The following is a 27,351-nucleotide window of genomic DNA, read 5'->3' as shown; positions in this document are numbered from 1 at the left end:
TGAAATGAGATAGCTGATCCGATTATAGTATCAAGTTCGAAGGATAACCCTGATCTTCACCATCAAAAAGGAAAGTTTCAAGCTGACATTTGGTGGAGCCAACCAGGGTTTCAAGCCTTAGGTGCTGTAAGAAATAAATAGCACCGGGTCCAGCAGCCAGCCTCATCCATGAATTCCAAACGTCAAAACACGACGCACCAACCAAGCTCATCCCAGTAATCACTAAGGAAATTGCATTGAAAAAACTTAAGTTTCACATTTTTAATCAGAATCTTTTTCTTTTTTTGTCCCCCACTTTCAAACAGGGCCTTTGAGTGTTATTGTACTTTTCAGGGTTTACATATTAATGTATGTCTAATGCACATTAAATTGACATCATAGTCATGGAAAGAAGATTTACTGACTACATATTAATGTATGTCTAATGCACATTAAATTGACATCATAGTCATGGAAAGAAGATTTACTGACTACTACCATTAATAAAGCATCAGCATGAGCTAAAAATTATGCTGGAGCTTAATAAGACTTGCAGAAATGGAGGAATTTAACACACCCCACCAACGACAATAGACAATCTCAGGCACCTGACAAGGACCGCGACAGACCGATCCAAACAGAATAGCCCATACCTCAATAAAATCTGGAGAATAGATTTTTACGATCAATGGTCTAAATGCACCTAATGCCGACGATTTAAGTAGGTCGTTATTTCTTATTATCATTTTATGTGACGAAAAAAAGAAAGGACTCGCACATCTCTGAGCATGAAGTCTCTTAGTGGAATCAAAAGAAACCTTGCCATAGCAAAGAAAACAATGTTTCATAAGAACAACCGTATTAGTTTATCAGAAAGCATATCAAGGCATAGCAACTGAACTACATCAGGGTTCACTTGGAAAATAATGGTGTCTTCCTAGTAGGATGAGTTTATTCTATTTCGGCCCATTCCGCGCCTGTCTCCCCGTCCTCTTCCAATGAAAGAATCTCCATTGTACTCCTTCATACCCCTTACAGGAGACCTGCTCCGCTCCCTAGAGTCCCGCATCCACCGGCCAGGCAAGGGTTGTGGAGAGGGTGGCCTTCTGCCGCCTCGAGCATATATTCCTCGTCGGTCATGAAAAAAATCATCCCTGTCATGAAATTCATCTCTAGCACGCCCTCTACCTCCCACTCCAGGTCCCCATTCCCGTGGAGGTGTTCTGTCATATCCTCCACTCTCCCTATACTCATTCTCAGCATGATAGTCCACTCGCTCCCTGAACTCTCTTCCTGTACGATGATCAGGAAGTCTCTCCCCATGCCTAAGAGGTGGTGGCCCATTCGCAAACTCCCTAAAACCATCTCTGTTCCAACCACGAGCTGGAGATCCATAGCCGTTCATGTCCCTCCCGGTACGGCTGTCTATTGGTGGACTGACAATACGTGGTGGAAAGCCATGAGGATGTGGTGGCCCTGCTGGATAATCTCCTCTAGGACTACCACCCCCAACAGCCCCAAATGGTGCCATATCCCTGCGAAGTTTGTTGCAGTTGTTGCAGTATGCCCTCCGAGCAAAATTAAGATTTCCACATCTGTATTCAGGAGAAAACATGAAAAACATCATTCCAAAAATCAAATTAGTTGACCCGATTCTGCACTTGTGCTAAATGAGGTCAGAGACCCACAAAGCATGTTCCGTCACTTCCCCGTGCAAGAGTTGCCACATAAAGAAATGTGACCAAACTTATACACAGGCCAAACTGGCTATGTAACCTGACACCAAACAGGGCATCAGGACATAATAAAATGTCAGATGCAAAGGAGGCTTGATTTCCCTGGCATATGTACAAATGATGTGTAAAACCATGATCTACAAAAAGGCAAGGATACACAATGCACCAACCTGCCTGGATATGGTCAAGTTGAGTTTTCAACTGAGAAACAAGCAGGATCATGATCTAAAAGAAACAAAAGTGCACAAATATACAGAAAAATGTACAGCAGACATGCAAAATACATTCATAAACTTACGCAGGCTCAGTGCAAATCCAATCTCCCACTCTTGGAGGCACATTTGGATTGTTTCTACTCATCCCATCACCCCTGTATGGTGGAGTGCCAAATTCTGGCCCATTTGGACCTCTACCAAATGACCTGCCACCTCTACCTCGACCATATGGAGGTGAAAACTCACGAAACCTGCCTGGGCCCCTCCCACCCCTGAATCCACCACGCCTACGATGAGGAGCACCACCATGGTCAAACTCAGAATCATAGTGACGATCAAACTTTCTGTGGTGCAAAGGTGAGCCTGAACCTGAACCTGAACGCATCCCATATCCTGAAAAGAAAGCCAGTGAACTAGGAAAGATGAGCAACAACCAATTCTGGCACAAAGTGGAGTGATAGAGGCACCCCTAGCAAAGGCATCAGTTCTATATCTTGCCGACACATTGAAGACCAACAAATCCCCAAAGATGATTAATGGCAACCACGGCTGCTTTTCAGGGAAAAAAAATCCTCATGTACATGTGAAACACTAAGCAAGGGTATCAGAGGAGGAATGTAAACAATCTCATACGTGCCAATAAGTGCAGTAGTGGAAGGGTACCATCCTAAGACTAGTAAGTTAAATGTGATCTCGCCTCTTGCCCATAGTCAATATATGTAAGTTTTATTCAATGCCACAACACCAAAAAGTCGATCTACTTAGCAACTCGCAGCATCAAGAAAGAATGCCAATACCATTGCCATTCACTGGAAAATTCCCATTAGAAGATATAATAGTCCCGTGATATTTGATTCCAAACCCCACAATAACTGCTAATACCACCATGTCGCATTAACCATTCCCAATTGGCTAACCAGTAGCAGCCTATAAAAACATATAATAGGAAAATTTCCCATAAAGGCATGCCAACTGGTTATGTACAGGATGCCTTTTCATCTAAATCGCAATTCATTGTACAGAATCATCATAAGAAAAACTAACCATGTTCCATGAAGTTTGTCATTACAATTTTTTCTGCCTGCCATGAAATCATTCTGATACGCAAGATCTGCTGAGATTGCAATAAGCTAAACAAGGAATAAACATCTCAGATAATGACACCGGCATCACATAATCTTTATGTTGAATACAAAACATATACTTGTCCTAATATGCAAGAAAGCATGTCATGTCCTTAACCCATTCAGCACAAGGCCATACATATCATGCTCCAATAGAATCTGAAGAAACCAGCAACAGGTATCTTTCTCTCAAATATCAGTAGCATTTAACCGTGAAAAAGCACAAATCTAGTCCATAGAGTTGCAGCATCCACTGAAAATGATTTCAGCCCTTCATGCATTTTCAAAATAACCCGACGATGGTTTGTTATATCCTTAAATGAATGTGGCAACATTTCCTTGTTGCTGAAAAAAATGCTCCATCTAATTGTTGGCTCTAAATCCACGAGAAAAGAAAGAACCCCAGTATCTTCTTACATTATGCTACTGATGAACCAACAAGATCACCCCATCAACACCATTGCCAGGTAGAAACATCAACAACCAAAATTTCTGGTCACAGATGTAGGGATAGGATTTTACAGTTTACAAGTATTAGTCTGGACACAACAGTCGACTCAACCAATTAAATTAGAATGAAATGAATATCAGCATCACAAAACCATACTAGCTGCTGCCCCCTGCATATTAATTGTTCAATAATTGCCCTCTAACATTTCATTTTTCAAATTGACCCTGGAACCAGAATCCTCAACTAGTCTATCCAATGTTCCCCAGTTTGGTGTTTCCTTCAGACCCTTTGTTTCTCTCAGCTTCCGCTCCCCAACGAACAGAAGTTTCCTCTCATCTATCTAACAACCATCCCAGAATCACGAATGTATACCAGCACAGACCATCAGATCCAAGAGCAGAATCATTTGGAAGAATATCAATCTACTCAATAAAACACCCATGCCATGACAGCCAGACAAACCACAGTATCCCAAATAAATCCAACACTCATAACGCCTTTAAAATGGAGAAGCATTGAAAGAGTAGCTCCTAATGCTTAAAGTCAATTTAAGGGATCAATGTCAAAGAGGTAACAATGTTTTTCAAATCAACAAGAAGAGATCTAAGCCAACATCTACATAAAATTTATCTGGTTTACAGGACTATTTTTCTCAGGCACAGGAATCCACAGTACAAAACCATGTGAAAATAGGAAAATCCACTGGAGATGATTATAATGTCGTAGAAAGGCAATTAAATGTCCCCATCATGCCACATGCAAAGAGCAGACTTTATCCAAACCACCAATTCAAGGCACCACCTTGTTTCACTTTGCTCAAAGCCAACCATGTATCTGCCTTGCATCAATTCACCCATGCTTGAAGCCTTGAAGCAACAAAAGGAAAGCAAAATATTGAGATGTCTATACATCGTACCACCTACAACTTTTGAATTTCTCACTTCTCAGACCAGTCACATAAAGCGTAAAAAATGTCCTCATTTCTCATTTAGACACAACAACCTGAATATTTCACGTGAAGACTGATTATTCCCTTTTATTAGAATAATTTGTGAATGCGAAAAAAAAATACTTCGGAGTGTACATTTGACAACATATCCGAAGTCCATTCATATTATGTTATGCCCAAACAAAAGAGACCCAAAAGCTAGTTAAAATGAAAAGCATGAAATGTTGCATTTCTAATACTTATAGAGTAACACCAAAGAAGGGAAAAGAACATAGCATCAAACATACCTAAACCCTAAAACTACTGTGTCATGAAACATGAACTATTGCCTGTGTAAACCAATAATGACAGAAAAGTCATGCAAACAACAAGAAGAATATGAAGATAGCAAGGAATGTCTATTCAACTCAAATCAAAAGGATAGATAGAACATAAATGAAGTTCAACTAGATGAGATACGGTGAACACAGTCTGGCAGCTTAACAATCTGAACATTAGTAGTTAAAATCCCGCCTAAGCTACCTAGGCGAGAGGCGAGAGCCTACTGCCTAGGAGTGTCTAGGTGCCTAGGCGAGGGAGCACCAAGCTTCGTATTTTGTATCTGTTTTTTCATAATGTTTAAAACATTATAATAAAAGTTTTTTTGTAATGTTTAAAAAAGATAATGTTTTTAATAATATTTAAACATTATAATCATGTTTTGCTTGTGTATTTTGCAACATTTAAGTTTTTCAATTTTACGTTTTTTATATTTTGTATTTTAAATAATTATATTCTTTGTGGGTCTGTAAGCAAGCAACTAAACAAATATTTGTTTAGATGGATTTCAATGTTAGGTATGTAATTATATATAATTTTCTTAGCTTTGTTCATGATTTTTTTGTTAAGTTTTAGTTTCTTAAATATGAATTTTGTATTATTTTTAAGAATTTATTGTAATATTTACTTTTTTCCTTTCTTTACCTGGTCCCGACTAGGCCTTTTAGGAGACTGGTGCCTAGGCATCGATTAGCGCCTTCGAGTCCTTAGATCTAAACATCATATGCACGTGATATTTTGTAAATCAACCCCTATGTATGTGACCTTTGTAGTGTGAAACTATATATCAGATTAGAATTTCTTTGTTCTTTAATAGCTAAGACAGATTTTTAAAGGAATTCAAAAAATTTAAAGGCTATATTGCGAAAAAAAATATAATAAAAAAGCATGCTTTCTTTAATGAAATAAGTGGATCCAACACATGGTAAAACACACTTTTTTTATGAAATCATTTGATCCAATCATCCAACACATGGTACAGTAAAAAGGCAATTATAAGCACATCTATGGGTTCAGACTAAGCACAAAAAAAAGGTCTGCAACCATAACTATCTGAACTGATTAGTAGAAATTAGTCACTTAACTATAGGACCCTCTCTCTCTCTCTCTCTCTCTATATATATATATATATATATATATATATATAGAGAGAGAGAGAGAGAGAGAGAGAGAGAGAGAGAGGTCCTACCAATAAATGGTCCATTCACTTGTCCTCATCTTCAAAAATCACATTTAAAGATGTTTCTCAACAAATTTGATCTGCATGATCAAAAACCCACAAACGGACTCTTCATCAGCTTTCTCATCGTATAGATAGGATTTTACAAGGATACAAAAATGAATAGTTTTGAAATTTCTGAAATTTTCTACCTCATAAAATCCTACCTATACACTAAAATATTTGATAAAAGAGTCCACTTATAGGTTTTTGACCATGGAGATCACACCATACAGTCAGATTTGCAGAAAAACATTTCTAAGTATGAATTTTGAAGGTGAGGAAAGGTGGGTGGACATCACAAATATTGGTCTCAGCTATATATCAGAAAGGAAATTTCTCGTTACAATCTATGTACTCAAAGGCGTCGACTAGGCGCCTAGTCGGACTAGTAGCAAGTTCAACTAGGAATCGGTCAGATTCCTAGTTGACCAGTCAGGGGTACCAATTTTCTCGCCTAGGCGCCTAGTGGACGCTTAACTTGTCTGCGCCTAGGTGCGAGAACAAGTACCCCTTTTTTCTAACGACAACTGGGAGGGGGCGAGGGTTTGCGCTCTCTCTCTCTCTCCCATGTGCTTGCCATCGTCACCCTTGCCCGCCGTAGTCACTCCAGCCTCCAGGTACATGTCTCCCCCTTTTTCTACCACTTCTCCTCTCCCCCTTCTTCTTCTTCTCTCTCTTCTTCTTCTTCTTATCTTATGTCTCTTTTTCTCTCCCCGCTTCCTCTACCTCTTCTTCTTCTTCCTCCGCCTCTTCTTCTTATTCTTCTTCTCTCCCCCCTTCATCCACCTCTCTCTCTCTCTTCTTCTTCTTCTTCTTCTTCTTTTTCTTCTATCTCTGACTCTGTCTCCCGCTTCTTCTTTAATCAACTTGCTGAAAAGGTTAATATGCGAGGTTGTATTGAAGAGTGGTGATTATCAGATTTTGCTGCTAATGATTATTCTTTGTTGCTATAAGTTTTGTAATTGTTGTAATTGCTCTATCCCTATTTTTTGTTGTTGCTGATTTTGTGATTGTGTGTTGAATTGTTATTACTTATTAGTATTCGTGTAATATGTATATGTTTCTTTGATTTTTTTCCTCTAAATTGTGTATTTTTTATAACTTTTTTTTAACTGGGTGAGTTTAGTATTACTCATTTTATATATATATATATATATATATATATATTAGTTATGTGTGTATATGTAAATTATGTAATTGTGTACTGGTTTGATTCTTTTATTGTATATGTATATAGAATTGTCAATTGCATATCATATACAAATACAATACATATATATGTGATTCTTTGATTCTAATATATTCTTGGTTCTTTGTTTCATTTATGTGCATTTGTTGCTTTTTTTTTAATTAATTCGTTATGTGTGTTTGTTTATGTAGATGTGACATTGAATTGTTATGTGTGTTTGTTTATGTATGTAGAAGCGTTAATTTTTAGGCATGTTTTGTAATATAAAAGGTTTACTATGCAGCTATGCTTTGGTATTTTTGTACTTTGTGCATTTGTTGATTAGTTTTATGTTGGATACATTTTGTTGTTAGTCTTAATAATATTTGGGCAGGTTTTGTAATATAACATGTTTACTATGCTTGACGACAGCAATATCTTATGCTTGCTTTGCGCATTTGTTGTTGATTAATTTTATGTTGGATACATGTTTGCCGTTAATTTTCGCACTTTATTTTAAGTATTTAGATTAGTTTTAAATTATTTGGCATTTGTTGATAGTTGTTTGTTTGCTTATTCAATTGCTTTTAATATTCGGGCACGTTTTGTAATGTTCTACATGTTTTTTTTGTGTATTGCTTTTTGTTGATTGATTTTATGTTGCATACATGTTTGTTACTAATTTTAGCAGTTCATTTGCATTTTTTTATATTTTTTCTTTTTTTAATTAAGGTACCGCCTAGTCTCCTACTAGTCCTTTTAGGGATCCACCGACTAGGCACCACCTAGTACTTTTGACTACATAGGTGATAATACAGGTTTAATTGATAAATCTCAAGAAAAACTCAGTGCTGAATTTTTTTTAAAATAAAAGTAATAGAAATAAGTAAGCAAAATAACATGTTTAGACAATAAAATACATATATAATAAGTAAAAAATATAAGAGAGAAGAAAAACATAGTTAAGATATAGAAATAAAGTAAAAAAGTAGAAGGTAACTCATAATATTGTGATATTATTGCAATAATATTATGACATATATAAATTTCTGATATTTCCAAAATATCATGATATTTCCAAAATATCATGATATTTCCAAAATATCATGATATTTTTCCTTTAAAATCTTTCTATTAATTTACAGCTATATTATCGCTACTTTTTAAAAATATGCCTATATATGAGCCCCTAGAATATGAAAACTAGAGTGTGAACTAGGCATTTCTGATGCTTTTTTTGCAAATCCGACCCTGTAGATGTGTTCAACATGGTCCATTTGCTAAGAATTGACTGTTGGATCATGCTTTTTCGACAAAAACATGATTTTTGGATGTTGAAATATTTACATAAATTCTGAGCCGTCAATTTTCAAGCCTCAAAAAATCCTGTTTATGCATCACAATCAGATGATTCAAGAGCCAGTGCCTTTAAAACCAAGCATGCAGATCAACTGTCACAAAACTCTTTAAAAAGCATGCTTGCATGAGCTTTTTGCTTAATCCAAACCTGTAGTTGCATTCATCATTGCTTATTTACTAGAAATCATGCTTTGGATTGAATCAATATAACAAGAATTCTTGATTTTTAGTTAACCAAGTTTTTGGTGCTCTCTCTCTCTCTCTCTCTATATATATATATATATATATATATATATATATATATATATATATATATATATATATATATAACATTTTTTAAAAGCATAGCTGCAAGCGCCGTTGCAAAACCTCTAGATGTGTTTATTATTGCTTATTTACTAAAATCCATGCTTTGGATAGAATCAAGCTAACAGAAAAATTCAATTTTATTTCATCAAGTTTTAGTGCAACATGAGCCGTGCACTTTTTACTGATCTATAAACACATCTAAAAATGAAAAATGCCCAATCTCACACATGCTTTCTGCTAATTAAGCTATAGAGACTACATATGCTAGTTAAGATTAAGAAAACACTGCAAGCTCAGATAAAGCAAACACCAAAAGCTTTGCCCCTTTAAAGCCCGTTAAGACCATTTAGGTGATAATACTCTCTCTCTCGATCGACCATGACCAAGATTTGTGAAGGTCTGTTGGAATATGAGAGTTTTTGAACAAAAGTACAGCTTCTCTACACTGTGGTACAAATCAGAGAGTTACGAAGGTTTCCATATCAAATAACCAAAGAATAAACAATTATTTAATAATAAATAAATCATGGTAATTAAAACCGGAATGGATTCTAAGGTTATTAAACACACAAAAGAACTCCCCTAGTTTTCCCATCAATTCTCTTGCATCAGTGCGAGATAAAAAGCTGCTGCAACCCAAATGACTCGGAGTAAAATACGGCATGAGATACCCACCCATAAAAAGAAAGAGAGAGGACAATCTTCTAACGACGATTTCAGGGTGTCACGGCATGAATTTAGTGGAAACAAAGCATTTCTACGTCGAATTTTACGAATCAAAGATCATCAAACAGCACTGAATCAACAATGCCAACTACAACTAATATGAATGCTATGAATCAATTAGAAGAAAGCCATCAGCAAATTCTAAGTAGTTAAACACAATAGAATTCATGCGATACCAACCCATAAACGGTAAAGGAACAAACACAATAACTTTAACTCATCTATTCCCGTCATGTAAAAACCACCCAAATTTTGAGACCCTCATCTTCTAAAAATAGCAAATGAAGGAACACCAGCAGCAGATTCCCACGACTAATCGAGGAAAATAGAGATAAAAGGGTATCGTGGGTTTGGACAGAACCTTGTCCTTCGGAGAACCTCTCGGAACGGGAGTAGTAATGCTCCCGCTCCCGGCGGACCTCGCCGGGTTCGAAGTCGGCTCCACCGCCGGCGGCGGTCTCCGCCGGGCCGACCACCATGCTACTCAGGTTGCCCTGAGCCGGATGATCCCTAGACGCCATCTCTCTCTCTCTCTCTCTCTTTCTCTATTAACCCTAGGCCCTTATGGATGTACATAGTACATGTGGTCCATGGGCTTCTTTTTAATGCCCTATACGCCCTTGTCTTTTCTGTGAATGACACCAATATCTCTTTCCGTCGCACTCTGCCGTAAGGCTAGATGGGGAGGGCTGGCGTCTCCAAATGGATCGGCTTTCTGTCCGAACCCGTTTTCAGTATCGGTATCGGTCCCGAATCGTTGGGCCACATTCAGCTGTATTGGCCGGTACTGATACTCATCTGAATCGTTCTGTATCGGCCAGAAAATACTAAAAAATATTATGTGACAATTGTTAAAACCATTAAAATAATACTAAAATAATAATAATAATTCATTTTTGGCATTTATTTAAAAAATAACAGGGTGAAGCGTATCGAAATTCTGTGGATGCACACCGATACTGATAACATTGGTCCGTACCCAACTAAACTATTCTTGGAAATATATTTTAAGATGAGATCTGATTGTGTACTGGATCCTTTTTTTGTTTAGAAACGCAAACTGCGGTTAGTCAGACGCTTCCAGTTATACACCAATACTATTGGGATTCGAACTTGCAACGTCCCAACTCAATGTGACGTGCACTAGTTCCTACTGGACAAGCTGTGTACTGGATCCTTATCTGACTTACAGCATTGGATTTTTTTTTCTCTTCTTTAGGATTCAAATTTGAATTCAGATCAATGTTTTTATTGGGTAAGTGTTCATATCTGGATCTAATCCAATCTGTCAGAACCTTAATCTATTATTTTATACATATAAAGCAGCCTTTAAGGGGACCAGAGATACATGTAACTTTCTCTCCCTTTGAGCCAGAATTGTATGTCATTTGGTGGTTATTTTTAAAAGAAAATTAAAATATTTCCTGATTCGTGTCATTTGGTGGTTAAAAATGGACAGATCCGGTTCAGAATCAGAGTCAGCCCGGTTCCCTGATTCATTTTGAAAATCGATTCAGGGCCCCCCATGTGATTCTGACAACATTGCTAACGATGAGCCCAATGCAAAAATCAATCCTTAGTTCTGAAAACCCAGGTATTCAAATAACCCTTTGCTGATTGGGACATGCATTTTGATCCAAACCTTACACTTCCAGGACTAGTTCTGATCCAAATCCAAATTCAGACTTGCTTCTAGGGCTGGAAAACGAGCTGAACGTGCTCAACCTTAGCTCAATTTCTGTGGCAAGCCAAGCCGAGTTCGAGCTTACTATAAGCCCGAGATAAACTAGCCAAGGTCAAGTTGGCTTGTTCACAGAAAAAAAAATTTTAGTGTTTTATCAAAGCTTAAAGAACTAAGATTACAACAAAGAAAAATACATGTAAAATATTTTTCTTACTACTTAAGGCGCATACAAGTCTATTGTTTATATTAGCCTTTTTGTGAGTTTGAACGAGCTCTTTATGAGTGTAATATTAGCCTGTTTCTCAAGTAGTACAGATGGCAGTGGACGGGGGGGGGGGTAGGGGCAGGGGACAAGGTCTCTACCTCACTCCATCTTAAAATTCTGCCCTCCGTCTCCACATCCATCCCTGCGTGGGTTTTGATTTTAACCTTTATTCCCATTTCATGTCCTCCATCCCCTGTTCAAACGGGGAGGGGCAAGGCGGGGATCGAGACGGGGTGGGGGCAGGGGAAAGCATAAGTCCATCTCCGCCTTCATCCCCGCACGGGTTTTGATTTTAACCTCCATCCCCCGTTCAAACAGAGAACAAGGCGAGGCCGAGCCCGGTTTCCACTGCCATCCCTATCAAGTAAGGTTTCTTTAAAATTGGAATCAGATTTGTATGCACTATGTTACAGCTCACGTCCAGTCCATATGCACGTAATGCTGGATTAGTGATGGCCGGAAACAAGGCATGAACAATTTGAGAAAAAGGTTGATCGGACCTCAATTCGATTCGATCCGATCTACAGCCAGGTCCTAATCCAATGGTGGGCTGAATTGATCATAAGTCTGAACCGACCTGAGTAACGAAACAGTCATAACTTCCGAACATGTGACAAGATCCGACCACCCATAAGGTCCACGACCTTCTCAATGCCTTATCGAAAAATAAAAGCTCTAAAAAATTATTTTGTGATTATGGTCAAGGTCAATGCCCGAATGTTTACTTACTGCCCAACATTTAATACTTGTTCAGACACCTAGGCATGGATTCAAAATAATGGACATCCATTGCCTATTTAAATATAGTTGCCATTGCATTGAATTCAAGACTGAGTCAAAAGTAGCACATTTATTTGCTCGTTTTTTTTTTTTGAAAGGCAAGCTGGGGTTAGGGGGGACCTTATCAGAATAACAGCCGGCCCATGTGGCAGAGGGATTCGATCCTGGGCCATCAGCTTGACACAGGGCCCCGCTTACCAGATGGGATACCACCTCGGTGGTACATTTATTGCTCTCTTAATTTCATATATGACCTATGTGAAAAGATCTCGATGGATAAATGAATCTATCTATTTCAAAAGCTTAACACTTAGAATGATACAAGTATCCAACCAATGCAAACTTTAAGCTTAAAGCTTGTCTATCGATTGGGGATAGCCCCTACCTCCTGCCCTCTGCATGCAAAAAATACAGTTTGTTCCTTCTTTATGTTAATCTTTGTCTATTATACAAGAGAATCACATGTTGCTTTGAATGGGCCTCACATTTCTGACTTTTTTTTATATGAACCTTTATTTTTTTTGCTCAAGGGGGGTTGGTGTAGTGGGGTGGGGCCTTGGCTGCTAGACAGGCGGTCAAGGTTCGATTCTCATGGGCATGTGCTAGCCAATGCATAGCATAGGCCCCGGGGCAGGGATCCTAACCTTGAAGTTTCATGTTGTCAGCACGATCGTAGGCTGAGCCAGCAAGACCAGGTTCGTGCCGAGTGCAGTTTCTTCATGTTATAAATTAAAAAAAAAAACCTCTATTTTTTCTTAAAAACGGCCAAACAAGAGCCTACATTTATTATTGTTCATTAACTCAGCCAAATCTTCTCTCTCAAAAAAAAAAAACTCAGCCAAATCATAGGTCAAATTACAATAATATCCTTTACAACTCAAAATATTTACCGTTTTCATTTTTATTGAGGATGAATGAGTAATTTTCAATTACAAGTCCATATCAGGAATTTAAAAAAAGTGACTTTCATTTTTAAAATTAAGGGTGAAAAGGTGGGCCCTTAGATGGAACTTTTCTCACATTAAACTATGGACCTAATAATTGTAGTGTCCCGATCAGGTGCCATATGATGGCACAAAATTTTGTGCCTTAAGCACTTCATCGCCCTCCATCAAGTCTTGGGCCTTATTGCTAAGATGGACGGCGATCAGATGCATAAGGCACATTTTTTGTGTCATCATATGGTACCTGATCTGGGCTCATAATTGAATGTTAAAGCGTCTCTATCTACATGTGAATCGCATCATTGCTTTTTTTTTTTCAATGTGGATTACTAAGGGCACTTAATTTTGAAAGCAAGAAAAATTCTCACAATAAAAGAAAATTTTGCTTATAAGAAGTTTTAATATGATAAAATTTTCAAATAAAAAATTTAACTTGTTTACTAGCTTGAGAAAAAGGAGTAAAATTGAGAGAGAGAAACTAAGACGGAAATGGTGGTGATTGGGAGAAAGATGAAGATTGAGAAAACTCTTGTTGTGGTAGCCCATGGAATGAGGTGTGTTGGGGGTGAATGCTTGCATTGGAACACATTTGGAAGCAAGAAAAATTATCATAGGAAAAGAAAATTTTGCCTTTTGATAGGATGAATTTTCTAAATGAAATTTTTTTACTTGTTTGTCTATCATGAGAAAAATAAGAGAGAGAAAAGGAAGAATTGGGGGTAGTGGTGGGGTTGCTTCTCCACTACGATTGTCACTTCTTGCATCTCAATCTCAACAAGAACATAGATCACCGTGTTCTCTAAGAAAGCCAAAAAGTACAATGTTTTTAGGCTTTTCAATATCCCCTAGAATCTCTCCCCACCTCTTCACCACCGTATCTGGAAGAAAACCCATTCCCAACCTCCAAAAATGGGTGATGAGCTTGAGGTGGAGGGTGCGGGATCGTCGGACCAGGAAGGAGCGAAAGTGGGTTTGGATGGTGCGAGCCACAGCCACGGAGGGGCTGAGCTTGGGCATGCATTCGGAGCATGGGGTGAGATTAAGAAAATATGGTTAATCATGCAATGCATTATTGGTTCCAAGTTCCAAACATTAATTTTTAAAGTTTGTCATGTTTTTTCCTTTCTTCCATTATTGCCAAAAAGCTTTATTAATTATTTTTCTATCAAATCTAAATCAAACCCCCCACCCCATTCAGAGATTTACAGGAGTATGTTTGGTTGCAACCTCATGTGATTTGAAATTATATAAGATTTAGAAAGTGAATCTCATTAAAACAAATCAATCTTTAAACCTTTTTGGCAGAGAATTCAAAAATCAAGTCTTATAAAAGATTTACATATCTACCTATAATCAAGGATGTCCTTGATTATCCACAAGGATTCTTTCACTTTGCAAAGACTCTCTCACAGGCTTTGCAAAGATAAAAGGACTGTTAAGAGTCCACCGACTTTGCAATAAGGACTGTCAAGAGTCCGGTCAAATGAAGAGGTTGTTAGTTAAGGACGGCGGTTTATCTTTCTTCCTTCTCTCTCTCTCTCTCTCTCTCTCTATATATATATATATATATATATATATATATATATATATATATATATATATATATATATATCAGTTGTATATTGATTTTTTTTCAGCGAGGAATAATACATCAGATCTCTATATTTCTTGATCTAGTTTCTTCCTTTTTGGTATTAGAGCATCCAGGATTTCTGCAAGTTTGGGCAACAGTGCATCATTGGTTCCAGCTATCGGCTCATGCCCTTCCCTCTTCCACTCCTCCAGTGTGTTAAGCTTCGATGGTGTGCAGCAGTGGCATTACCGGTTCCATACTAGTACATGTCTATTAGCCTGTTGCAACACTTATAGCCGGCTCCCTGCAGTTCTTTTTGCGGCCTTGACGCTAAAGCATCATATTCAGCCCCTGTTGCAAGTTGGGATCACCACCATTTTATCGACTGCGCATCTACTGCCCAAGTTTATTTTTCCTTTCTGTGAATAGATGGATAAAGGAATCCAAAGTAAGTAAAACATGAACTCTAAAGAGATAGAGAGCCCTTTTTTCTTCTATCATTTAGACAATCACACCATGGCACTGGTATCACAACAATTGATCGACGATAACTATACTAGATGGTACTACACAATGACTATGACACTATCTGCAAAAAATAAGTTTGGATCCGTAGATGGATCCATAAAAAAACCGACGTCTCCCACAAAGTCTATTACTGCCTAAGAATGATACAATAACATGGTATTATCATGGCTTCTCAATTCATTGCATTCAAATTTATCATCAAGCATCATCTATGCCAAGACTGCGACCGAGGTATGGGCCGAACTTCGCGAGCAATTCTTCTAATCGAACGCTCCGCGCATATACCAGATCCAACAAGAGATCATTAATCTCAAATAGATGCAAACCTCTGTAGCAACCTATTATACAAAGATGAAAGGTCTCTAGACAAAATGTTTACATATATGACTCTTCCGCCATATACATGCCGGACAACAAAAGTCATTCATAAACAACAAGATCAGGAAAGGCTAATGCAGTTTTTAATGGGGCTAAATGAGAGCTAGAGTACTACAAGGAGCCAGTTGCTTCTAATGACACCATTACCAAGTATTTTCAAGGCTTTTGCACTACTCGTGCAAGAGGAAAGGCAACATGACCTTAGAATCACGTCCATCTAGGAACCAAATGCGGCAAGTGTAAAAGGTTCCAATGTAGATCCTAACAGAAATCGACAAAATTGTGTCTGACCAAAATGTGATCACTACGAAAAACTTGGCCACGTAAAGGCCAAATATTTTCATCTTCAAGGCTTTCCGAATCGATCTGGTGCTCCTACCAATGCCTGACAATCAAGTCAGGCCAACACAACTTCCATGACTTCTGAAGGCAACAAGCTCATGCCCGTCCAAAATTCTCAACATTTCACCCCAGAGCAACTCGATCAGATATTAGCCACAATAAATTTAGGTAATACCAAACCAACACCTGCTGCCAACCTAACAAGTAATCTTGATGTCTCCCTTGCTTGTTTCTTAGCGCCTTTAAACTGGATCATAGATATGAGCGTTACAGACCATATTACTAATTTCTTATCAGATTTAATGCTTCTTAAACCCATCGTCTTTCCTCCCATTGGCTTGTCAAACGGGTCTTTTGCGCAAGCAACCCACACTGGTAGTGCTCAACTAGGACCAAACCTCAACCTTTCAAATGTTCTTTTTGCCCTAGACTTTAAGTTTAATCTCATTTTTGTGAATAAATTGATCCAAGATCTAAACTGTGATGTTTGCTTTTATCATGATCATTGTGTTTTACAGGACTATCTCTTGAAGTGAAAGATTGGAGTGGGTAAGCTGCGTGGAGGACTCTATGTTCTTGAGATCAATGATATTTTTTCATTAAACAGTTCTTCTTTTGATTCCATCATTTGGCACTTAAGACTTGGACACCTTTCAAATACCAGATTATAAACCCTTATTGATAATAATAGACTGCATGGTTGTGTTTCTCATGATCGTTGCTATATTTGCCACATAGCCAATCAAACTCGTTTGCCATTCTTCAGCAAATTGGTTTCTTTATCAAAACTGTTTCAACTCATACATTGTGATATATAGGGAGGATATCAAACCACCTCATTATCCAAAGCATAATATTTATTGACCATAGTTAACGACCATTCTAGAACCACATGGGTTCACCTTCTATGGCACAAATCTGAAGCCATTGATCCGATCAAGAATTTTTTCTCGCTTGTTGAAAACCAATACAACAACAAATTTTTAAGCTTCAGATTTGACAATGGAATTGAGTTTTTTTTCAAACAATATGCAATTTTTTTAAAAAAAATAAGGGTGTTGAGCATCAACATAGTTGTGTTGCAACCCCTCAACAAAATTGTGTTGTTGAACATAAACATAGATACCTGCTAAACATTGCAAAAGCTTTGAGATTTTAAGCTTCTTTACCTATTAAGTTTTGAGTAGAATGTGTTCTAACGGATGCCTATATCATCAATCGCATTCCTTCTAAACCATTAATGGGCAAAACTCCTTACGAGTTACTTCATAAGAAGAACCAGACTTATGACCATTTTTGCATTTTTGGATGTCTATGTTACTCTCATAAATCACTCTCATAAATTTGACAATCGTGCACGCAAGAGAGTGTTTATAGGATATCCATATGGTCAAGTAGGATATCGAGTTTATGATCTTGAAACAAACAAGATATTTGTTAGTCGAGATGTCAAATTTTATGAAAATATTTTTCTTTTTCAAGATCATAACACTCTAAATGAAGAGGAGGGGCACATCCTACCCATTCCCATTTTTAGCATCAATCCTATGAAACTCAAGATTCTACCGCCAACCCAGTCCATGAAGCTTCCACTTTTATTCCTTTTGATCCAAATCTTGAATTCGTTGAGCCCATTTTCATCCATCTCCACCGATCCGAAAGAAGTCGACAACCGCCACTGCATCTCAAGGACTACAGTTGTTACATGGTTGCTCCCATACTCCAGTCGACCGAGACAAGATAGATGGTTCCCACCTCCAATCATGAGCTCTCTCAATTTCTAAGGTATAACTATTTTTTCATGGACCACCGTGTCTTCTTAAGTGCCATCTCTCAAACCACAAAACCCAAAACCTTTTCCCAAGCCATGCAGTCCCAAGACTGGCGTGAGGCTATGACTATAGAAATTACAACATTGGAAGAAAATCACACTTGGTCGATTGTGGACTTGTAAATGAGTTTACAAACTCAAATATCGTTCTGATGGTTCCATTGAAAGATACAAAGCCCGACTCATGGCCAAGGGTTACACCCAGATTGAATGATTGGATTATAATGAAACCTTCTCTCATGTCGCCAAGTTAGTCACTGTGCGATGTTTGATAGCTCTCACTACGGTAAAAAATTGGCATATATTCCAAGTAGATGTTAATAATGCCTTCTTTCACGGGGATCTTATGAAAGAAGTGTATATGACATTACCACCCAATTTTTTGGTTTAGAGGGAGCGTAAGGTTTGCAGACTAAACAAGTTATTGTACGACCTTAAGCAATCATCTAGAAACTGGTTTGCTAAGCTCTCATATTATCTGCTTCATGCAGGTTTTACACAATCTAAGGCCAATTACTCTTTTTTTTTCAAAACCACTAATGGGGCGCATATATTTGTTCTAGTCTATGTGGATGATGTCATCATCATTACAGGTGACAACATTCAATACATCGAGCAACTTAAATCTAACATCAATCAGCAATTTCGCTTGAAAGACCTTGGTCGCTTAAAATACTTTCTCGACATTGAAGTTGCACGGTCCAAAGTTGGCATTTTCTTATCCCAACACAAATATGCTCTTGATATTTTGCAGGACATGGGCTTCCTTGGAGCCCAGCCCAGCCAGTTTTCCATGGAGCCGCAGTCAAACTCAACAATGACTAGGGGTGGCAATCGTGTCGGGTTGGCGGGTTGACCCGACGGGTTGGCGGGTCAGCATACCTCAACCCGAACCCGACCCGTTTATTAAACGGGTCGGTTGTGGCAAACACGAACCTGGCCCATTTAATAAACGGGTAACCCGACACGACCTGCCAACCCATTTAATAAATGGGTTGGGTCGGGTAAATGGGTTCTCAGGTTCGCGGGTCAGGTTGGCGGGTCGGGTTGACGGGTCGGGTTGACGAGTCGGGTTGGCGGGTCAATGGGTTGGGTTGGCAGGTTGACGGGTCAGGTTGGTGGGTCGGGTTGGCAGGTTGGCAAACGGGTTGGCGGGTTGACCCGCCCGCCTAACCCGTTTATTAAACGGGTCAGCCGGGTTGGCGGGTTGGCATACCCCCAACCCGAACCCGACCTGTTTAATAAACGGGTTAGGCGGGTCGACCCGTTTATTAAACGGGTTGGCTTAAGCCCAACCCGAACCGGCCTAAGAGGCGGGTTGGTGGGTCGTGTCAGGTTTTGCCACCCCTAACAATGACGATGGTGTTTTACTTGATGACCCAGAGATGTATAGACGCTTAGTGGGCCGATTGTTATATCTTACCATAACCCGCCCTGACATCATCTTTGCAGTCAACATTCTAAGTCAGTTTAGAAGTCAGCCACGACAACCTCATATGAATGTTGCCCTTTGGGTACTTTGATATCTCAAAAGTTGTTCAGGATAAGGTATTCTAATGTCCTCTACCAGTCAGCTCCAAGTGGTTGGTTATTGTGACAACGACTGAGCCTCTTGCCCCATCACTCGCCACTCTACATCAGGATATTGCATCATGATCGAAGACAGTTTAGTATCTTGGAAGACCAAAAAACAATCCATTGTCCCACAGTCCTCGGTCGAAGCCGAATATCGTTCAATGGCCCTTGCTTGCTGCAAACTCACATGAATGAAATATTTGTTGTTGGATTTTGGCATTACTCACGCGACAATCAAGCTGCCATCTACATTGCTGTCAATCCCGTTTATCACAAGCGCACTAAACACATCAAGATAGACTGCCACCTCATGCGTGAAAAAAATTCAAAGTGGTCTCATTGCAACCCGTTTTACTCCTTCCCATTGTCAGCTTGCGGACCTCTTTACTAAAGCGCTCGCTACCAAACATTTCTCTCGTCTCAAGTCCAAGTTGGGTGTTCTCAATCTCTACACCCCAACTTGAGGGGGAGCAAAAGATTTACATATCTACCAATAATCAAGGATATCCTTGATTATCAGCAAGGACTCTTTCACTTTGCAAAGACTCTCTCACCGACTTTGCAAAGAAAAGGACTGTTAAGAGTCCACCCACTTTGGAATAAGGACTGTCAAGAGTCTGGTCAAATGAAGAGGTCGTCAGTTAAGAACGTCGATTTATCTTTCTTCGTTGTATTTTTTCTATATATATGCATCGATTGTGCTCAGTTGTATATTGATTTTTTCAGTGAGTAATAATACATCAGTTTTTTATATTTCTTGATCTTGTTTCTTCGTTTAAACCCCCAAAAGTACCCAAGTTTATAATCTTATTTGTGTGAAATTCACTTTCTTTAAAATCTCATGAGACAAGTCAATCTCTTTTAAATAATAATTTTACTTTTCAGAAATACAACCAAAAGTACCCAAGTTTATAAGTACGAATTTTCACTTGAAAGTATCCGAGCAACTCTTGAAGCTTCGTGTAGGGAAGAGCCCCACGATCTGGCCTCTCAAGTCTTAAATCAAAGCCCAAATCTCTTTTGGACTGGTCACCAAATTTTCAAGAACATGGTATTTTATCTTAAAATGATGCACCTAGCCTTAATTTAACTTTAGCTAAACCATATGTTGAAAAGACTATGGTTGATTTGACTTTGACTAAACCTTGGCTTGACATTGCTTTTTTACACATATATGGTATTATAAATTACTAGATAACGCTGCTTGCCCATATGAGTGGGCCCTATAGGATAACTTAACTGGTAAAAAAATGTTTTAAATCATGTACATTTATCAAGATTGAAATAAAAAAGAATATGAATCATAAACATATTGACAAATTTAAAACATTTTAAAATATTTTCATTTTATGTCCATTAAGAAGGGGGGAAGAAAAGATGTTTGAGAGAGAAGTTATATAATTAATTTTTAAAAAATTACAATGTGTCATCAGAGACTGACCTACATTAAGTCTTGGGCCGGGCCCCTCCAAAGAATTTAAAACTTATATTGGAGCCTTTATTTGGCTGCTCCCAACATAGTTAAAAAAAAAAATTTATAGGCTCGCCTTAAAAAAATATATATGTCAGGTAAGTAACCCTTCATTTTTTTTTAATGTAAACCTTACACAAATGCCCATATAAATTTTTAATTACATTCTCAATTCACATGGCAAAAGTGTCAATTAATAAAGGAAAAATATATGGTTCTTCACTATACGGTGGTGTGTATAGTTCTAGTTACCAAATGGTAAATCTAACCATATAAAGATGTGTTTAATATATTTTATTTATTATATTAAAAGGTTTTATCATGTCTAATACACCATAAGATTTTATTTTTTAGTTAGTGAAAATCAGCTATTCACAATTCATGAAAATAAAAATGATTTAGAATGATATAAAATATCATATTTGATTCAACTTTAATACATGAAAATAATAAATAGAACACGCTAAACATTATCCAATGGTTAGATTTTGCATTTGAAGCCTAGATGGGTGTACCACAATACCACCATAGAAACACCCATGAATAAAAAGTAACAAAGCATCCAATTTTTTGCACCTGATGCCCTAGCTTGTGCTTTTATGATATTTGTTATTAGGATTTAGGACTAGAATAGGAACTATCAAAGACATTTGTATCGGCCATTGACCAGAGAGTAAATACCTATTATTTGACTATTGGACATTCAATAGAGAGAGCTGTTACTATATAACTGTTGGAAGCTAGCCATTAATAACTAGTCGTTATGTGACCTTTAGATATTCGCTGTTAATAACCGTTAGCTTGATGGCCAAGGTCGCCAACGGGTCAGATTCAGTATCAGGCTTTTGCAAATTTTCGCTATCGCGGATCTGATTCAATCTGACTCCCAATGTATTTTCTGATCTTAAATCTGAACTGTGTATATATATATATATATATATATATATATATATATATATATATATATATATATATTAGTAAAAGTGTCTGACATTTGGTCAAACAAGTGTGCGCTGTTGATCGAGCACGATCAACGGTGCATGCTAAATGTGTGCAAAATGACCCTTTAGCCACAGTTGTCAACTGCGCTAAAGGGTCATTCTCAAAATGGCACACTTGGTGTGTCTGACCCTGTTAGATGCCAGGGACGTCCCATGTTAGGTCTCTCTCTCTCTCTCTATATATATATATATATATATATATATCTCACTAGAATATGAGAACCAAAATATGAGAACTGAAAATATGAGCATTTTCAACACTTTTTTTGCAAATCCAACCATGTGGATGTGCTTGGCATGATGAATTTGTTAGGAATCAACCATTGGATCATGTATTTTTGATAAAAAAAATATGATTTTGAATGCTTGAATATTTATGAAGAATATGAGACATTGATTTTAAAACCTTAAAAAAATCTCAGTTATGCATCAAAATCGGATAATTCAAGAGAGTGTTCTTATAAAACTAATCATGTAGATCACATCTCTATAATTAGATTCAAGAGAAAAATAAAAAATTTATAAAAATTGATATTGACACATTAGTTCTCATATTTTCAGTTCTCACATTCTAGTAACATTATATATATATAGTAGTAGTGTGTAGGTGCATGATCACTTTCGAACATGACCAAAATGAACTTCTACGATGGACGTGCAGCGAAAAAGTCACTGCTAAAGGTGTTATTTGGCAGAACCTTGCACGGTGCGTCCATCACGCGTGCAATGGACACTCCATGCAAGTTTGTTCTGGTCATGTTCGAAAGTGATCATGAACCTACACATTTTCGTGTGTGTGTGTGTGTGTATATATATACAAAAAAAGAAAATAAAACTTTGTATAGTGCAAGTCGGAGTCATATTTAATGCGAGAAAGTGTAACTTGATTGTATTTTGGAAGCAAAGCCTCTTTTGCACCAAAGAGTTAATCTTAAGGCTTGTTTGATAGTTTGTCCAAGATTGGATAAAATAAACAAACAAAATAGACCGAACATTTGTTCTATAACAATTGTACCAAGTTCAATGTTTGTTTCGACTGTATAAAAAGTTGTACTCCTTGTGTCCAACGTTTGTTTTATGTTGTGTGTAGACAACATGAACACACAAGAATAATGGGTTAGATAACTTCATTTTAGATTGTAAGACTCGCTCTGCCCGACCATATGAGTGTTTTAACATGTTTATTATATTATAAATTTTAGCTCAGGATATGGGTCTCAAATTGGATCTAAAAACTATAATTTGAGAAAAATAAGAATTGATATTTTTATATATAAATGATTTAATCAATTTCATATCACATCTAATTTTGAAAGTTTATCATAAAAATATCAAACCCTAAAATCAAATTAACTATAAAAGATCAAATTATCAAACCCTATTAAATCATAAAACCCTAAAATGCAATAAAACAAATCATAAATAAACCAAAAAACTCTAAACTATAAGAAAAATGAGCCATAAAATTAAATAAAAATCCTTAATTCAAACTCTAACCAAAGAAAATAAAAAAATCCCTAATTAAATTAACTATAAAAAAATTAATTAAAATTTTTGACTAAAATCCTTAATTATAAAAAAAAAAGTTTCTAATAAAATTAAAGAAAACCCTAATCAAATTATCAATAAAAAGCCTTAATTTAAAAAATTTGATTCAAAAGCCTAATTAAAGAAAATAAAATAAAAAACCGTAATCAAATTAACTATAATAGAAATATAAATATATCATAAAAACCTTAAAATGCAAGAAAATAATCCATAAATAAACCAAAAAACCCTAAATTACAAGAAAAATAAACCAAAAAAACTAAACTACAAGAAATATAAACAATAAATAAATAAAAACCTAAACTACAAGAAAAATAAGCCATAAATAAACCAAAAATCTCCTAAATTACAAGAAAATAAACCATAAAATTAAATACAAAAATCCCTAATTCATACCCTAATCAAAGAAATTAAAAAAAAATACTCTTAATCAAATACAAGAAAACCCCTAATAAAATGAATTATATGAAGCCTTAATTAAAGAAATTTGATTCAAAACCTAATCAAAGGAAGTATTTGAAAAAAAAAAACCAATCGAAGAGCAGAAGAAGAAGAAACAAGAAGAAAGAGAAGGAAAGAAGAGAGAGAGAGAGCAAGGAACAATGAAGAGAAGAAGAAGAAGAAAGAAAGAAAGAAAGAAGAGAGAGAAACAATGAAGGAAAAGAAAGAAGAAAAGAGAGAGGTAGACCTTTCACCGCCGGTGGCCAGTTTTTTCCGTCGGTCTCTCATTGTTGGATAGCTGCACGAGAGAGAGAGAGAGAGAGAGAGAGAGAGAGAGAGAGAGAGAGAGAGTCGGGGATGGGAGGGTGAGGAACATAGACGGAAGGGGGTGAAATGAGAGGACGTTGGGGGTAACCCCCTGATGCCCGCTCATTTTTTTATTACACCATTTGCCATGTCCCTATTCTTTACATAACAGGGGGTCAAACAAAAATAATGGTTGAAATTGGACGTCGCGAACTCATACCTCAGGTCCACCGCATCCAATGTTTGATGGGCCTTGCATTCTGCGCAATGCACAGGACAGGACATCAAACATACCCTTAAGGGGCAACTATCACATGAATGGAATCGTGTCCTCTAAAAAAAGAACACATGAATGGAAGCTTACCCTTAAGCTGATTTTCAATTAAGCATATAAAATGATATTTTCTAACAATTTTAAGGCAATAAATATATCTACCAAGAGAACAAATATATACCTAAATTAATTTGAAACTATTTCCTAAAAAGATTCAAGAAAATGGAGTTTGAATTACAAATAAATAAATATGGTACATTTATTCTACTACGTATCTAATGCAAATTGGTGAATTTTAGAAAATGAGGTAAATATATGATCTTTCAATATATTTACAATTATGCTTGCTAATAAGAAAATATTTTACAAAATGGGGTCATCACCTATTTGGATCATGGTTTCAACTTAGATTTATTTCTTGGATTTCAGATCCTTTTATATAATCAATATATAGATGTCATCTCTTTGTGACCGAACAACAGAATTGAGTAATTTTTTGTTCGCTAGAAAGGTTACATCCAATCTAAATTTGAGTCTTTTATGGTCAAATTTTCATTATAAGTTGCTCTAATTATTTTAAAGAAAAATGCTTTTTGTACATAATCTTGAAGAGATCATGAAAATTTATGCAGAATTTTATAATGAGATTTTGATCATTATGTATGAGCATATTACATTTATTGAAGAATTATTGGATATTAGACCTTATTAGAAGAGATGTTTCCATACATGATATAATATGTGAGTGAAATTCTTACATAATCATAATGGATCCATAAACGGGTGGCGCCTCTTAAATCCTCTTACGTATAGAGTCAAATATAAACTTTGACGTATAATATTTTATTCATGTGAATACTACGAGTTTTATCCTCTATTTTTTGTTACAAGCCCCAAGGCTTGGGTTAGATTCACTTAGATTAGACCACTTTCTCAGACATGAGATGTATATTATGGTCCATTTAGGTTGTATGTAGGTTTAATGATCTTGTAATTGGGTCTTGGGTTTGGGATATCCTTGTATTAGAATCCATAATTTATGTGGAGAGCATAAAAAGGACAATGGTTGTTTGGTCTTTTGAAAATCTTCCTTGATAAGTCTTGTAATAGAGATGACTTGTGTAACTTCTAAAAGAAGCCTTGGCTTAAAGAGCTTATAAATAGAACCAATAGCTTTCATTTTGTAATCTTTTAGACAATTCACTCTTTGATCAGGATTGGCCTTAGTATAAAAAAACCTAGCCAATTATTAGCCCTAGTGCTAGGTTAGCCTAGTATGGTGATTCCGCTTCTCAAGTTTTCCATCATTTTCCCACCTCGCCTCCCATCTAACTCCCTCATTTCCCTCCTTTTCTACTTATATGTATGGTTACAAGTTTGAGGCTTGTAACATTTTTTAAGGCAAGTAGAGAGCTTCCTCTTCATGCTTTGCATGGGCGAGAGAGAGAGAGAGAGAGAGAGAGTTTGGAAGGTTCTCATAATGCTTCTACAAGTCTCAAAGTTTGAATATAAACAAAGTGTAAGTATATAGCTAGTTACCTTGCTAAGCTAGGAATTCTCGGTGTGAACAAAGTTTGGAAAGATAGGGCACCTTATTGATTTCTTTTAGAAATGTATTCTTGAATGTAAGTGATTGATCTTGTAATCAACAAGGGGTTTGCCTGAGCTTGCCTATAAAAAAGGGGCACAAGAGGCATTCTTGTGTGCAAGGAGTGTGCATTGAAGTTTGATAATAATAAAAAAAGCATTGTCAACCACTTTCAACTTAAAGTAGAGGTTTCTAGTACTTTAATGAGCCAAAAATCAGTTTTATCTTATGTTGGAGTGAAAAGTACCAAAACATGTTTTTGGATTTCAAAATAATTTTTTCGGAAAGTAGGCTTCACTTTGAGAGCATTTTCGATATTTTAAATAGTCGAATTTAGTCTTGAACCCAAATACTGATTGTAGAAGAAAATGTTAGCTTTTCAACACACCAAACAATTTGTCAAGATATAGGCATTTTCTTTCAATATATTAGAACAGGTCTAGACCTGTTTGGATTTTTTACCCAAATTGAAACCAGATCCTAGATCATCTCTAGTTGACTCAACTGGCAATGAGCTATCATGGATAAGTTCTAGATTGGATCAAACATAACTTGATCAGGATCTAAATCCATTTGGGTTGTTGCCGGTTAACCCAATTGGTGATGACCTAATAGGTTTGGATCAGATTTGGATATGATCCAACATAAATGGTGGTGAGGTCATAACCAGTTAGGTCAACTAGTGATGGCTTTAATGGTCTAAACCAAATCTGAATTTGATCTGATCCAGATTAGTTACATTGGGGTTGGTTGTCACCAATTGGCCCAATTGGTGACAAGCTCTATGGGATTACCTCCAGCAGAAGCCTATAAATATCCCTCTTTTGTCCATTTTTGAGATATCTCAAGCTTGGGTGAGCTTCTTCACTTGAATTCTTGTGTTTCGGTAGAGAATCGGGAGCGTCTATCTTCCTCCTTCCTTTCATTCGCTTTGGGGAGTGGCCTCACTACGTAAAATTTCTAACTTTCTCTCTAGGTTAGGTAGCTCATCTAGGTAGTTTTTCTTGCTAGTTTTTCTAGTTCTTAGGCTAGATTTCTCACATGGTTAGCCACCAAGCTTGTGGAATAGGAGAGAGTGTTTAGCACCCCTTCTACATAGAATAGTTTGCTTTTACTACTTCCCACGTAGGATTTTCTCGCATTTTAACATGGGAAAATTCTAAGTTTACAACTATAGCCTAGGAAATTCTTTTCCTAGCTTAGTATAGTGGTTTTTCCTATTGGGAATGTCATTTCTCAAGTAAGATCCTTGTTAGAGCATTGTTA

At 36.9% G+C, this 27,351-nt stretch overlaps 1 protein-coding gene across 1 annotated transcript; it reads right to left on the bottom strand.

Annotated features, from left to right (window-relative positions):
- Positions 1 to 765: 765 nt before the first annotated feature.
- LOC149814807 (RNA-binding protein-like protein) lies at positions 766 to 10,097 on the bottom strand. The gene is made up of 3 exons (XM_089988984.1): positions 9,918 to 10,097; positions 2,014 to 2,323; positions 766 to 1,574 (listed from the first exon to the last, which is right to left on the bottom strand). Exons 1-3 carry the CDS (start codon positions 10,075 to 10,077, stop codon positions 917 to 919), a joined length of 1,128 nt encoding a protein of 375 aa, XP_089845110.1. The 5' UTR covers positions 10,078 to 10,097; the 3' UTR covers positions 766 to 916.
- Positions 10,098 to 27,351: the final 17,254 nt, after the last annotated feature.

The sequence above is a fragment of the Nuphar pumila genome, chromosome 15 (genome assembly GCF_984573655.1).
Source record: "Nuphar pumila chromosome 15, dmNupPumi1.hap1.1, whole genome shotgun sequence".
NCBI lineage: Eukaryota > Viridiplantae > Streptophyta > Magnoliopsida > Nymphaeales > Nymphaeaceae > Nuphar > Nuphar pumila.
Note: the sequence above shows the minus strand (reverse complement) of the source record. Positions and strands in the feature narration are given on the sequence as shown.